Source organism: Microchirus variegatus (assembly GCF_963457635.1).
Source record: "Microchirus variegatus genome assembly, chromosome: 13".
Taxonomy (NCBI): domain Eukaryota; kingdom Metazoa; phylum Chordata; class Actinopteri; order Pleuronectiformes; family Soleidae; genus Microchirus; species Microchirus variegatus.
In genome coordinates this window covers 16,466,891-16,482,048 of record NC_139814.1, presented here as the reverse complement: position 1 = coordinate 16,482,048, position 15,158 = coordinate 16,466,891, and the positions used below count along the sequence as shown (strand labels likewise).

Here is a 15,158-nt window from a genome sequence, read left to right as displayed (position 1 = left end):
CCCTGTGTTGCTGCGAAAAATGCACGTCTTAACCCCTCAAAAGCAACCAGATTTGTCTTTATGTTTGTTTTTCCTTAAAGATTTTAAATGATTTCAGGTTTTCTGCACTTGTAATTTTACATTAAGATACTATGTTTGCATGTGGTAATTATTTAATCCATGCTAATAGCTGCTTAAAGGGAAAGTGCTGTATCTTATTATCTGTTCATTTTGATTGTGGACTCACTGTCATTATTTAAATTATGGATTTAACATAGTTTTTGAAATAGCAAGTCTTCAGTGTTGTGACCAACTGTTGCCACTTTTGTCTAATTCATAGCTTTACATACTGTTTTAAGGTTAATCAAAGAAAAAAAAATTAAATGAAGACGAATGCTTACAGTTTTAAAGAAATAAACACATTTCAGGCACGGAGTATACATATTTATTGTCAAAATTGGGCACATATAAATACATGAAATAATTCCACCTCCAAAAGGTGTCTTCGGTAAAACCAATAAATCACAGATAAGCCCAAACTAAAATGAAGAAAAGGGTCATTTGTTTCAAATATGACAAACAGCCGGTGGTTTATTTTATTCCACATGATTATTATTATTATTATTATTATTGCTTAGATGGAAAGAACAGGAGTTGTGGAATTCAGCCCTCCACCAGCCATCTTGTGTGCCTTGCCGTATACAAAACAAGAACATGCTTCTTTTTTTTGCCTGATAACCTTCAGACATTGTCCTGTACGTTATCCACCCTCCCCCCTTGAATCACACAATTAAAGCCACAGGTTACACCAGGTGTTCAGTTCTGTCAAATAAATCATTGACCAGTGATGCAGTAAAAAAAAAAAAAAAACTGTGATATAAGTTGTTGGGAAACAAGATGGTGGCAGTAGATTTCATGTAGATTGTGTTGTCGGAGACACAGACGGCTTCAGATCAAAGTACTCCCCGTATTGTTCTCCCTCTGAGGCAGAAAATAATTTACATGAATCGGTCTGTCTGAATATCTGAGTCCCCAAGTTCTTCAGTCGAGTTATCGCTGCAGGGGATCGGCTCTAAGAATACCCATTCTGTCCCCTACTGGTCAGATAGCCTCTGCCACGACACCCGTGTCATTTCAATAAAGAGAAGGGAAATTCACCCGCTAACAACAAAGCCTCACATCCAAACTAAAGATCAGGAGAATTATCAGTGTTTTTCTTCGTTCCGTACAAGGAGAACTGCTGATATCAGGCAACAGAAGCACAAATTTGACTTAATTTACAACAAACCAATAATATAGCAGCGCTGGCCCAAGCCTTTATGAGGCCCTAAGCTGAATTTGATTAGTCGGTGCTTGACTGTTATTGACACAAATGCAACACTCTGAATTGCATTAATTGTAGTTGTGTGATTTCCACCAAACCAGTGACACTATTTTTTTAAACCTTAGAGGGGAGTTAAATCACAAAAGTGGCCGAATATTAATTTCAGTGTATGTGGTGACAGAACTTAAATTAGACAAGTAAGCCAGTTTAATGACCGATTTTCACTAAACAACCAATTTCCATCACTTTAGATATCTGAATATATCCAGACCTCTTTAATACGCTAAAGAAAACCTCTCCAAGTGGGGCCAACTCAGCAATACAGGCTAAATGTGTTCTTATTTGACCTCAAATAAAACTCAAGGTGAACTCGAGGACAATTTCAATTCCCAATTTCTTAAAAACTCACACTTGAACACTTTGCTTTACAGAAATAGTGGCTACATAGGAATTCAGTGGGAATGATGGCAGAACTTTGAGGGGCCCCACAACATATCTATAGTGATTATAAACCACATCCAAACGCGTGCCTATATTATTAGGGTCTAGGTTTCCAGAAATAGTCCTCCACATCTATGTATTACTGTAACTCAGCTTCAAGATCCTCTTCCCTCCATGAATTTACCTTTTTTGTGTTCTCTCTTGATGCACAGGGTTAGGTTGATGCAGGGAGAGTGGAAACATTGTCTCACAAATGTCAAAATGGTCTGAAAAATGTGTCCTTTTTTGACATATAAACTGTGTACGTTACACAATTAAAGTCTCACAATAAAACAAACTGTGCCCGTTTTCATTGGTGAAGCCTGACTCGGAGAAACTGAACATTTACATTCAGTTTTGTTTTCAAAAAGTGGTTCCCGTAAACTTGTGATGAAACATCTTGGCGCTGGTCTTGTTTTGTGAAACTCTCACTTCTTATTTTCACTCCACTTATCCCACCCATTACAGACAAACTTCAATTTCATGCACATTAAGTCAGACAAAGGCCTTAAATACTTTGTTTTCATTCGTCTGTATTTCCATAGAAAGAAACAATAAAAAAGAAGCAAACATTATACTCTAGAAAAACCTAAACGATGACTCCATTAATAAAAACAGAAAACGTGAATGTGAGCAGAGAACCAACCCATAACGGAAAAACCCTTTATTTTTACAGCCCTGTTTCACCTGCTACTTACCAATTAACCGCTTAAACCAAGCAATCTTCACTGTATATACACACACATTGTTAAATTTACTTAATAAATGCAAATTATAACATTAACCTTCCACACCAGGTTAGGAAAATGTCAACAGTGGTCAATGCAAACGTCTCAAAAGGAAGAAAATGTATCATTGCCACAGAAAACTCCGACAGTTCTTTGCTCACATTCAAAGTGGATGTATCAAACACGTCTAAAAAATTAAGACATCATCTACTGCGTGTAAACAAGAACTATCTCAAACTTAAAAGAGTTTCTGCTGATACAGACGCCTTGATGTGTCACACACCAAGTACTGACGGGAAGACTTTAGTCTTAGTATCGTCCTGTGAAAAGAAGATATAAAGTTCAGATTAGCAAAGGAATGAGTCAAAAACACAAACACTCAATGGAGTTGTCTGTATCATACAATGATACTGAAAATAGTCTTATTAGCAACAGTCTGAGGATGACGTCTGCACACTTACGTGGGCTATAGGAACGAGACCGCGAGCGAGACCTGTATCGACTGTAGTAAGGCGATGGCGAGCGTCTGCGACTGCAAAGAAAGATGAAACAAACGCTTGGTAAAGTAAGATTAAAATATTAACTTGGTATAGTCAGAAAATAATCACTCACCTGTACCTATAATCATATTCATCGTATCTGTCATAACGGTCGTATCCACGATCATAGTAGGAGTCTCTTCCCCTCCTGCTTGAGCTGCTGCTGCTGCTACCACCACCGCCTCCTCCTCCACTACCACCACCACCACCGCCGCTGCCACCGCTGCCACCACCGCCTCCATTACTGTTGAAATGAGAGGAACAAAGCCATACTTTTCAGGATCATGTCTCCACTGAAAATGGTTATAAATCATAAATGTGTGTCAAGGAAAACACACAACATAGACACACAAATGAAATGCTGGTGCCAGGATACTGCACTGCATTTTAAATCATTACTCCTAATGGATCAAATGAACATTTATGTGAAGCCACACAGGAAACAGGACGTGTAAGCCTCAACAGCGTCGGAACTTACTGAGTTGGTCGGCCCATGTAGATCCCTGGCGTGGGGGTGTGTGCACGTTTGGTGATGGAATAATCCACTCTGATGCGCCTGCCGTCCAGCTCCATACCGTTGGCTCGCTCCATTGCCTGAAGAACAAGAGGAAGATGTTTTAAGACTATTGCAAAACCCAAAATCTAACCTACATTACACTCAGTTAACTGACCCTTGCTATGAGCTGCGTGGCTGCAAGCTGGGGGAATTTGTGCAAGGCAGACACCTAGTGGCCATGGCATGTAATCACACCTCTTTTAATATGGGGAGAGACCTTTTAAGACCGTTGAACCTGCATGTAAAACTATGAAAATCCAAACAATATCTATATGCAATAATGTTAGTACTTCAGACACAACTAAACATAATAAATTATTACTCTGAGATCAGGAGCAGAGCTCATTAACCATCTTAAGATTGCAAACACTTCCACATACCTCTTTGGAATCCTCCATCCTCTCGAAATAAACAAAGGCAAAGCCACGGGAGCGACCCGTACGCTGGTCGTACACCACGTTGACCCCAGCCAGAGGACCGTAACGCGAAAACACCTCCCTCAGGTCACGCTCTGTGGTGTACAGGCTCAAGCCAAAAACTCCCACACAAGTGCTGGGGTCAGGGTTTGCCTGGAAAGGTCAACGAATAAAAGGTAAGGTTAGTGTTAAACTGGATTTGTTTTAGGAAGCAAAACATGAAACAGACTTTATCAGTACGTCTTCAAACTTAAAGCACAGAAAATGAGCAATGGTAAACCACTGAGGAAATATCCAACAACAATTCATTCAGAATGTTTAAAAATGTCCATATTTATACATTTGCAAGAAGCCGGGGTGTTAAAACTCCCCTCTTAGCATCTCTTAGTTGTACCAGTGCAACAGTGGATTAAATGTGACAGCTTTAACCTCTTCATCCCTGACCCTCCTTTTGGAGTCCCTGCTCGAAAATGACATGCCCAAACTAAATAGAAACCTATGCAGTTACAAGCTCTATGTGGATTATCTTGGTATCAAAATACAGATAACACTTGTGAGATTCCACCAGAGGTGTAAGTTTCACTGTAGATGTCACTGTGTCAGAGTAAATGTACATGGAACACAGCATAACTGAAGGTTTTTTTTCTCTCGCCTAAAAAAATATTGCATTTTAAAGCAAATATCACCTTTAAAATATGCAGTAGGAGCTTAAAAACACATGGAGGTCATGTAACAACATGTGGACATGAGCTGTGCAAAGTCTGATGCTGCTGAAATAAAGCAGAGTGAAATTACAGCGGTTTTAGTAAAGAGATGTCTGGGCGTTCTCACTTTTGGTTCAGCTTGGCACCATCTGTGCCATTTGAGATTTCTTAGGTACAAAATTATTAAAAACCAATTTAATTTTATTTATATGTCACTACAGGTCTAAATAGAACTTGTTTTGAAAAAAAAAAAAAAAGTATAATAACTCGCCTAAAATCGATGCTCCCTGTGCGGTGCGTAAAAACAACTCTGTGGCTCTGAAGTGTCTTCAGTTACGCAGCGCCATAGCTCTGGCTTACCTTGGTCAATTTGGGTGATTGACAGCTCGTTTTAAACGTCTAAACCGGTAGAATCAGACCCCGGTCTCCAAATGCGTGTGAATGACTTCATTAGCGAGTCAAAAGGACACAAATGCATATGACGCATTTGGGCGGACATTCGCCCTTCTCTAATCAGAACGATCTAATGTCGCTCTGTAATGATCAATCAGACCGGGATTTGTCCCCAAAGCATGCTGGAAAGTGTAGTTCTTCATTAGAAGGGGTTTTCTTCCAGTGGAAATAATTTGTTTTGATAAACAGCAAAGGTAAGACAATATTTCTGGTTGTATTTCTTTAAAGTTTGCTCTTATTTTGGTCCTGGATCCTTGAATCTTGGTCTTAGAGTGATAAAAATTGTACCGCTGGAATCTTTAGATTCTCCGCTGTCCAGCCGACACATGTTTTTTTTGTTTACATAATCACGCTGGCGCTCCGGTGCCGCTTTTCAATGTGTGCGCTGTGACGGTTCTTTTCCGCTCCTGCTGTTTGATCAATCGGTGTTTTAATTGTGTTTCGTGAACATAAGAATGATTTTTATGAGCTTCTAGCTGAGTTCCTGACCTTTCTGTGGGTATGCAGCAGGTCTGTTTTTGTTGAAGTTAGATATGGTTTTATGATGCTTTTGTCGCTGCGTCTGACGCTGCCCCTGATCCCGGGGGCAACCGTGAAGAAGAGGTTAATAACCCCTTAAAACACTTAAAAAACAAAAGATACCACAGGGGGCATGTATGCATAACACAAACCATTTCATTTACAAGCTGCTTGCTTTGGAAACCTCACATAATTGCTGTTTGCATTATCACATGGACCTCTTAAGGCTGTACAAATCTATGGTCAAACATGGTGCTGCAAGAAAACATAGTACTGGCACACACAAGCCAACAAAGAAAGGGAGATCTCTATTTAAGCGTTATCTACGTCCTATTTGATACCATGTGTTGGTAAAATACACAAGTGAAACTTATTATTATTATTATTATCCTACGACTGTATATGCCAGTGCTGGTGATTTTAACAAAACAGACATAAACACACACCGGACTATGTATGTATGGCCATAACAATGATAACATGTATTTTAACACAGAAATGTTGACACTGCCCAAATGTCAATTTCGCATCATTTTGTACATTTTATATCAATCCGAATTACTACATTTTAGTCCCATAATCGCAATATACAGTATAAGTATAACAACAACCATCACCTTTGACACACTCACAAATATTACCCAATACTTTAGAAAGTCCACGTACCCTGACATCACCATCACCACCATGGCTGCTTACTTCTTTTGTGAAGCCATGGCTCTGTTGATATAATGAAAGGGGGGGGGGGTGTTAATGAAAGGGGTTATTAAATGTCATGTCAAAGTGGTTTCCCACAGCATTAACCACAATCATCTAAAAAAGGTCCTGCTCACAAATATCACAATGAGAAATGCATTTAAATGTGACATAAAAAGAAAAGATTTAATTCATTTATTATTGCTGTCATGTTTTTAACAGTGCAATTACAAAACCACAGAAACATTGATGCATGCAATACTGAGTTCTTTGGTTTTAGGTAAGAAAATGACAACTCTTTTACAGATGAGGCAAATCAACTCATTTTCTCCTTTCAGTTCATCTCCGACTGTGTACTGTGTTTTGGCTACAAGACACTTCAGGGTATTCAGCACCTATAACTTGACCTCTGCCTGTAAGCTGCTGCAGGCCTAGTCATGCCTGTCTTGAGTGCAAAAAGGGGCAAAATCGTATCTGCTTCCTCTTGTTGCACATCATTCTAAAAACTATTCAAAGCCTAGTGTATGTGGCGACTCATTCTTGTTGTTGTCACATGTAAGACCCATAATGTTGCATCTCTCTGCACCAGCTACCACCACAAGTTTGTTTCAGATCTTGCCAAAACCATAAATATTTGTTTCCCAACTTAGAAGACATATCTATCTTAAAACATATAGAATACTTCCCCAAAACTTTTTGAAGTAATGTTGGTATGTAATGGAGTAAATGCCTGTGTTCCCACTAGTTACAGGCTAGGATGTTTTACAACCCAATCTCAAGACTGTGACCATATTCAGAGTGTCAGAATGAACATCTTACTATAAATATCTGCGAGCAAGCATACATTAAGTGGCCTTCGGTATGTTATGGGCTTGTCTAACTCACCCTGCTGCCAGTGTGGCGGCGGCGGTTAGGGGAATTGCTCTGGCTCCTCCTGCGACGGGACTCAGGGCTGTAGGAACGAGAACGGGACTTCCTCCGGTGTGAGTGGGACCGGGAGCGTGAGCGGCTGTAGCGGCGGTACGAGTGCCGCCGAGAACGAGACCTGCAGAGAATGGAGCAGAGGAGGACACGCACAGACAGATAAAAGATGATGGTAAAGAATTTCAGAGCAACCAATTATTGTGTGTGTTTGTATGTGTGATAAGGTAATAAAAGAATATACAACATACCTAGACTTTGACCAAGAGCGGGATCTAGACTCAGAGCGTTTGGAGGCCCGGGATGGGCTTGGCGAGCCAGACCTGCTCTCCGACTTGGCCCGAGCTGGACTCCCATGATCTGATTTAGATGGGGACCGTGACCCCTATTGCCACAGCAGCATGTTAACAACGTTCTTATGAACAAATGTATTTATTTGCTCTTACACAAACACAAATCAAGCACAAAGTGAGATGTGGTAGAGTATGCTGTACAGATAGAGTTCACGTGTCTAATATATATGTACTGTGAAGAAAAGGGTTAGTAATCTTACAACCTCAATAATTTAGTGTCTAGCATACAGTGCAGCATTATATTAACTAGATATAACAAATGCACATGAAAGGCCTATTTCAATGCCAACCTGAGAAGTCCAAGGAAAAACTACAACATGCATGATTATGTATCAGAAAGGGAGCATAGTAAAGAAAAAACATGAGTAACACAAACAGTGTATTTACTTAACCTAGAGACACATTCATTCTTCCAGATTCTTTACACGCTACTCCTTTCTCTCAGGATTTCTATCCTTCTTCGTTCTTCTTTTTTCAGTTTTCTCATTTTCTGATTCCAGGTCAGTTTTTCCTCTCGTCACCCAAATTGAAAACGGTTTTCATTTTAGCCATTACACTGCAAGCGCTTCTATCTGACACCATTCTTCCGTCACATTTTCCTCCCTTTTGCACGTCTATGTTCTGCTCTGTACATGTTTTCATTAGCCTTCTTTTATCTTGAAATTTTTCTTCATCATTCTTGGATAAAACTCTTCAAATCCTTCACGATCAATAACCTTAATGAAAAAAGAACATTCAATAAAATTAAGGTTATAGATTTGAGAAAAGAGAAGAAAATCGTATATGAAATGCAGTACAGGTAATTTTATATGTGTGTAAATTAGCAACGTTACAACAATGTAAGTTATCTATAAATAATTCACAAGTAGAAAACTTAAGATTGTGTGTTTTAGCTGCGTTTCAGATTGTTAATTCAGACCATGAAAGCGGGGAAGAAAGAGTGGCTTATGGCTACATGTATATAATAGGGCTGAACAATTTGGTGAAAATATCCAATTAATTTTTTTCTGACGGATATTGCACTGTGAAATAGATTTATTTACAACCACCACGACATTAACTATTCTATATTTTACTGCAAGGATGAGGACTTAAATATATCTTTACCAACATGTATGAAATAGATTCTTACATGACCAATTAACTATAGAGGAAATTATTCTCGCCTGTGCAATTGTATAGTAAATGCTTTTCAAATTGTGATTTCGATTTGAAAATAATGAACTGTTCAACCCTACTACATATTTAAATGCTGCAGACAAAACAAAAACCCAGGTGTCCACTAATCAACGCCATAAGAGGTAATCCTATAATGCAACAGATTGAACTGAAAATACATAGAGTAGGGCTACACAGTATGTTGAAAATGTATAGTTAGTGCGATATCAATAACACATCTCAAAATATAAATAAACACATGCATCAATACGGCTTGAACTGCGATAAATGTAGAATGTGTTTTTTTTGCCAAATTCTACAAAAGTGTTAATATAATTTTAATATAATTTTTCGATATGGCGGCACTTCCACTTCATGGGTTGAGAAACCAAAATAATAACAATACATTATTTGGTGGGTTGCATCAGCTACTTAAATATGAATTATTTCCTGTTGTTTGCTCTATATAACAAAGAAACCCGTTTGTGGAGAAAAAAAACCCAAGACATTCGAGTACATCATTTCCAGGTTTGGCAAACAACGATCGAGATTTGTCAACAGTTTATATAGCAAAAAAGTGCTCTACTAATTGAGAAAATAAACAGATTATGAAAACAATCGTTAGTTGCAGACCTCCGTTTTTAAATCCGTTTAGAAATAATGCATTACTGTTGAATATATGTGTGGTGTTTTTGATTATTTATCGCAATTCAGACAGTCATCAGTTATCGACTGCGTTATCGCATATTTTCCCAATACCGTGCAGCCCACATAGTGACATTGTATTACGATCACACCGTGTTAACAGTCTCACGCTTGCTTGCTAATGCTCAATGGGTTTGGTGGACACAGTCGTGCTAGCAGAGCGGCTAACTATTGCGTGAATTGTTTCAATGACTTTATCTGCTAGAGTTTAATGCAGAACGCCTCTCTGCCTCTGAAACATAAACAGCTGCCATGTAACGTGGGGTATTAGGCTAGCAATGTAGCATTAGCTAAAATTAAAATCAGCTAGCAGGGATGTCTGCTGTACTGTTAACAGTAGCCACACGGAAGACAAGAAAAGAGTCGAGAGAACGGGACATATTTGGTGATATAACTTACCCGTGCTCCGCCGTCTCCGTTCTCAGTGTCACTCATTGTTCGTTGAACGTTCAAGACAGAAATAAACTGACTCGAGGTGTTTAATGTGTATTTCACTTTAGCTGGTTGTTAGCTAAAAGATGGCGCGTGAGCTGGTTTGTATATGGCGCAGAATGTGACATCACTTCCCGTCTCCTCACCACGCCTCTTCCTGCATAACCCGGAATTACCATGACAGCTATCTGTGACGTCATTTTGACTAGTCAAAATGACTGTAAATCTGTTGTTTACCATTCAAAATGACGTCACTTTTGCCATTCACGTGTACGGGGTTATACACAATCAAGTCGCGTTTATTTGTAAATATCTCCAATTCCAGTGATTATTATTCCAGTGTTATTAAGGAGAGAAACAGCTTGCCATACAAGTTAAGCTTTTCCACATGAAGGAAGTTATAGTTATTCAAATGAAACATTCAGAAGAAGCATTCAGATGTTAACACTCGTTGGCAATAAATCCATTTTGACCTCTCTTTAAAACAAGTGTTGCAGACAAAACTGACGAGCTGCCTATGCTGTGACAACAATCATATTTTATATACTCACCATATATTCACTTAAAGAAATATTATTTGCAACTTTGGTTGACAGCTGTCAAGAAGCACAATGTAACTAGAAGTCTTGAGCAAAGTAAAAACCAGTCAGACAGGGCATAGTGTCAATATACATACCTCGCAAGATTAACAATTGTTAAGAAAAACAAAAAACCCTGGTCTAGCAAAAGTTTATAGATTTTCTCATGGACCATAACATATGCCTGAGAAAAAATTCATCAAAATGAAAAATTCACTTGTTGACCTGTGTCAACGTGTATTAAAAGCTTTTCCCTTCATTGTCGCTCTCACACACACGCAGATCTAAATGTGGCATGAATAGATGAATAGAATCACGCCATTGCACACCATCGCCCAACAAATACTCTTCCTTTCACATTTCATGCGTAAACACCACGTTAAAGAGTGATATAATCAGTGATTTGGGGGAAGAACAATTTTCCTTTAGCTCAATTTATTAGTAAAGCTATTTCACAGCAGCCGACTGGTCCACCATTAAGTACAAGTATGGCATCACTCAGTGTAAACACAGTCAAACTAGTTTTAAAAACAACAGTAAAATAAAGGTTCTGCTTCATGGACTCCACATATCATTAACTTTGTAATGTGTCAGCAAAAGTATGTCGCAAAGTACATGGTAAACTATTACTATTGGTTTATATTTTTTATCACATTTTCTTCATGTTTTTAGTCTCATACAATTCTCAATTAATTCATGAAAGTATTGCTCTCAGTTTGTGGCAAAACAAAGTCCTTATGATGAAGAGCCGTTTCTTACTCTATTCAGAAACTCAGCAGACGAGCCAGGAGAATCAATATGTCAGAGCGATGGGCTTGGCATTTTATAGAAAATCTCTGTTGAGTCACAGTGCATCATGAACCCTGAACATGTGTAAGCCGTAAGTCACCAGTAAGTCATTTTAAGAGCACTACAGGGCTAAAAACAAACCACACAGTACAATCAATCTGCTCCATATGCGCATTTAGGGCTACGTTCAGATTACCAGGCTAAAATGTCTTATAAAGTGTTTCAGTAATCGGTGTGACTCATGGCTGATATTTTTTCCAGGCTGTGTGGACACAAATCTGAGCAAAAATTTCAAATCAAATTTGTGTCACTTCAGCATGCATCTGATATGTGGCCATGTGACATGAGTGACAGTGGTCAAGGGTTCTTTTAAGCCTTTGTGCGTGTGTTGTGCCCATCAAGGGGAGTGAAATCCCATCCACAAATTCAGTGCGAAAGTGATGATTGAAAATGAATGTGAACCGTCATATCTGACATGCAATGAATCAGAATCAAATGGGATGTGAACATATATATGGCTGGTAATGTGAACATAGCCCCAGAAGTCTCACCTCTGTGTAACCGCTGAGACAAAACACACACACACACACACACACACGCTCACGTTAACATTGGCAAACAGGCATCGTTCCATCGAATTCTGCAATAATCCTGAATATTCTCACAGCAACTGTAAATACACATACTAGACTCCAATGGAAGTGCAAACAGCATTCTTTGGATTATCTCTTGCCGGTGAAGACAGTTTTGTTTTTGCTTAAAATCACTACAAGCTTAAGCTTTAAGTAGACTCTTCTTCATAAGAGTATTTTAGCAACTGCACCAGCAAATAAGTGAAATGTTCCTCACAATCGTGACTGTGCCGTCAAGTTCAGCATTTTGATATGTTGAAGCAGTGTTGTAAAAAGGTTTTACAATGTAGGTAGTGGTGTGTGAAGCCATTTTATATATGATAAAAGCAAATGAGATTCAGTCTCCGTTCCATGAGGGTTATACCTCTTTGCGCTCACTTAATAATCTCTGCGATTAAAACAACGCTAGAATTGAAGCCAAATAAAATCTGCGATAAAAATATGAAATGCAATGAAAAGTCTTAGTAAAAATAATAATATTAATAAATATCAGCATATGATAGGACAGAGCATGGAAAAGTCCTCTCGCTTCCCTCTGAGCTGGCTGAACGTTTTTGTTAAGCATACCAAATCTAAAGAGGATGATCAAACGTCTCTCTATTGCTTTGCATGTGTCCGACGCCGTTGCATCAGTGACTAATGCCTGAAAAGTGTGACGAGCTAAAAAGAAAAAAAAAAAACACCATACATCTATAAAACTATGCTCCTTGATGCTGTCGAGGCCTGTGAGGGACATGAGGGTGAAGGCGGGACGTCCCTTGGTGGCTGGAGGCGAGGTCGCCCCCTGCTGTTTGGGAAGCGTTAGTGGAGGAGGCGTTGGCCACCAGTTCAATTTTCCCCTCCAGTTTGACCAGTCGTGTGAGGATGTCATCCAGCAACACAGCGATCGTCCTCTTCAGGTCAGCTGTAAAAATAAGAGAAAGAAACACACAACGTTAATACAGGAGTAAATGTTATTTATTTATTAATTCACACTGGTTGTATTGCACTGCACACTTAGCACCTGCACTATATAATCTTATATAATTTACAGTTATCTACAATGCTTTTATACTTCTATGTCCTACTTCGCTGCTGGAAACTTGAATGTCCTATATGTCTGTTTATCTATGTTATATGCTGGAGAGTGGCAAGTCACCTCCATACACATGACTTCCTTACAAATACATACCATAACCAGCCATGGAGGTTCCCTGCGGTCCACCGTTCTGGTTCTCCTCAGTCAGAACCTTGACGTATCGCCGACTGAGCTCCAGGATCTGCTCGCGAAGCTCAGCACTGCTCTGATGTCGCGGCTGCTGCACAGTGTATCGCAACAGCATGAAACCCCACACCAGTCCAAACACCAGCAGCAGCACACCCAGTTTCTGGGACATGTTCCTCCGCAGGAGTGCCCCCAGCATGGTACAGGGGAGGGGGAGATGGAGAGGCCTGGTCTGAAGCTACCGTCTCTTGATGAAGACTGTGACTGTTTGTCTTTTGCAAACGGTCTTATTTTCTTGTCTTTATCCACCAAGGGGTTAGAGGTTAAAGTCCAATGGAACACATTTCACGAGCAAGTAAGGATTCAGCACCTCGCTCGACTTAACTCGCACCTGTGCCCGATCCCCATTCAGTCAAAAACGTCTCTCGAACCACAAGAGCATCCTGCAAGTACCAAGTGGCGTGGAAATGCTGAACACAACGGATGTGAGGAAGTGGAAACAGAAAGAAGTCGACGCCCTCTGCGACACCAAGAGTCAGGGGGTTTTGGCAAGGTGCCTTGGTTTCAAGACGTCTAACTCCAAGTCACAAATGTAGAATGGGTGTCCAGGCAGGGCCTTCGCAGACATGGTTGACTGTGTTGAAAATTACACAAAGAGACGAGAGAAAAGAGAAAATTAACTACAAGATGGAAGCACTTATATTATTGTCCATGTTTTTATACCATTATAAGAACCAGACATTTCAAAAAATGAAAAAAATACTAGATTTATAGAGCACCTTTAAAAACAATGTAAAAATCCAAAACCAAGACATCAGTCAATAAAAAAACAAGTTAAAAAGCAATCAGGTCCCTTGATATGTACATCTTTGTTTTCATCAACGTCTGCGAGGATATCGGAGTAGATTATTTTACAAAACACACACAAACAGAATTAAATACCGAATTATTGGCAAACCCCGTTATTGGCAGGAGCGGGTGTATACATTAAAACTATTTCCTGCAGTTTTATAGCCATTAAAACAACAAGAACAACAACACAAATCTTTGCTCTGGGTTAAGGTGCACAGTAGCCCACTCATTAACAAATCTTTTCCAGCCCTCTTCACCCAACGACCTGTTAAATTTAGCGTGAAGAGACACACTAGCCAAACGAGGCATCTGAGGATTCTCTAATCCCACCTTCACAACAGCCTTTGGTTGTGCAAATAACCCAGAGAGAGAGTGCACTGTGACCATGCATGTGAAATTAGAGGATCATTCCTCAGTTTTCACAACTTGTCAACAAGTTCATTCTCTGCATTCTCTCTTGGGCGTGGAGTATCACTCCCTATTGAGGTCTGTGAGAGGCAACAATGACCGAGGGAATAAATTATGAAAAGAAAGGTAACAGAATATGTTTAGCAATGCTTTCCAGCGTCTGTCTTGTCCACACACACACACACACACACACAAAAACCACACAACCCTCAACTGATCTGGGAATTTGCTACAAGAAGGTTCAAACAGGTCTGGTAGCAAAACCGACAAACATTTGAAAACACTATCTGCTATTTACATGAGGTGGTGCAACTTTAAGCTTTTAGTCTAAATAAACAGCTGACTAATGGTTGTTTCCAGGAAAAAAACAAACAAACAAAATGAAACTAGAGAAGAAGGATCACAGACACAATTCTGCAGACATTATATGATACACATCCTCATCCACAATCCTGCACTTATAACAATTTTAGCTGGAGATCTAATCTCAGTGTGTAAGATGCCATAATATAAGATGAAGCAATAACGCTTTCAGCCGATGAATGATTTGTTGAATGATTTGCTGTGTCAGTCAATTGTTAACTTGTGGTGTTCCTCTCGCTCGCTCATCTTAAGTCAGTGAACGAGAAGAAGACTGTTTTGATGTGTGCTTAGGGGTCAGTGAGGGCGATAAGGCACACAGTGTCAGTCAAAAGTCTGGAGGTTAAATATTCACTGCAACAAGAGTCAACG

General features: G+C 39.5%; 2 protein-coding genes across 2 annotated transcripts; both read right to left on the bottom strand.

Moving 5' to 3' along the window:
* Window positions 1-517: 517 nt before the first annotated feature.
* Window positions 518-10,068, bottom strand: tra2a (transformer 2 alpha homolog). The gene is made up of 8 exons (XM_083899423.1): window positions 9,931-10,068; window positions 7,567-7,700; window positions 7,280-7,439; window positions 3,987-4,175; window positions 3,529-3,644; window positions 3,124-3,273; window positions 2,973-3,043; window positions 518-2,831 (listed from the first exon to the last, which is right to left on the bottom strand). Exons 1-8 carry the CDS (start codon window positions 9,964-9,966, stop codon window positions 2,821-2,823), a joined length of 867 nt encoding a protein of 288 aa, XP_083755549.1. The 5' UTR covers window positions 9,967-10,068; the 3' UTR covers window positions 518-2,820.
* Window positions 10,069-12,454: 2,386 nt separating this feature from the next.
* ccdc126 (coiled-coil domain containing 126) lies at window positions 12,455-13,365 on the bottom strand (the record flags this gene model as incomplete). Its single annotated transcript, XM_083899287.1, has 2 exons — window positions 12,455-12,866; window positions 13,134-13,365. The coding sequence occupies 2 exons, from the start codon at window positions 13,363-13,365 to the stop codon at window positions 12,661-12,663; spliced, it is 438 nt and encodes a 145-aa protein (XP_083755413.1). The 3' UTR covers window positions 12,455-12,660.
* Window positions 13,366-15,158: the final 1,793 nt, after the last annotated feature.

Excerpts from the sequence above, each read along its gene's own strand:
- tra2a (XM_083899423.1), bottom strand. The coding sequence starts at position 9,966 with ATGAGTGACACTGAGAACGGAGACGGCGGAGCACGG. Across the intron at positions 4,176-7,279 it reads GCCGCCACACTGGCAGCAGG|GCAAACCCTGACCCCAGCAC; the intron begins GTGAGTTAGACA and ends TGACCTTTCCAG. Across the intron at positions 3,044-3,123 it reads GAATATGATTATAGGTACAG|TCGCAGACGCTCGCCATCGC; the intron begins GTGAGTGATTAT and ends CTTTCTTTGCAG.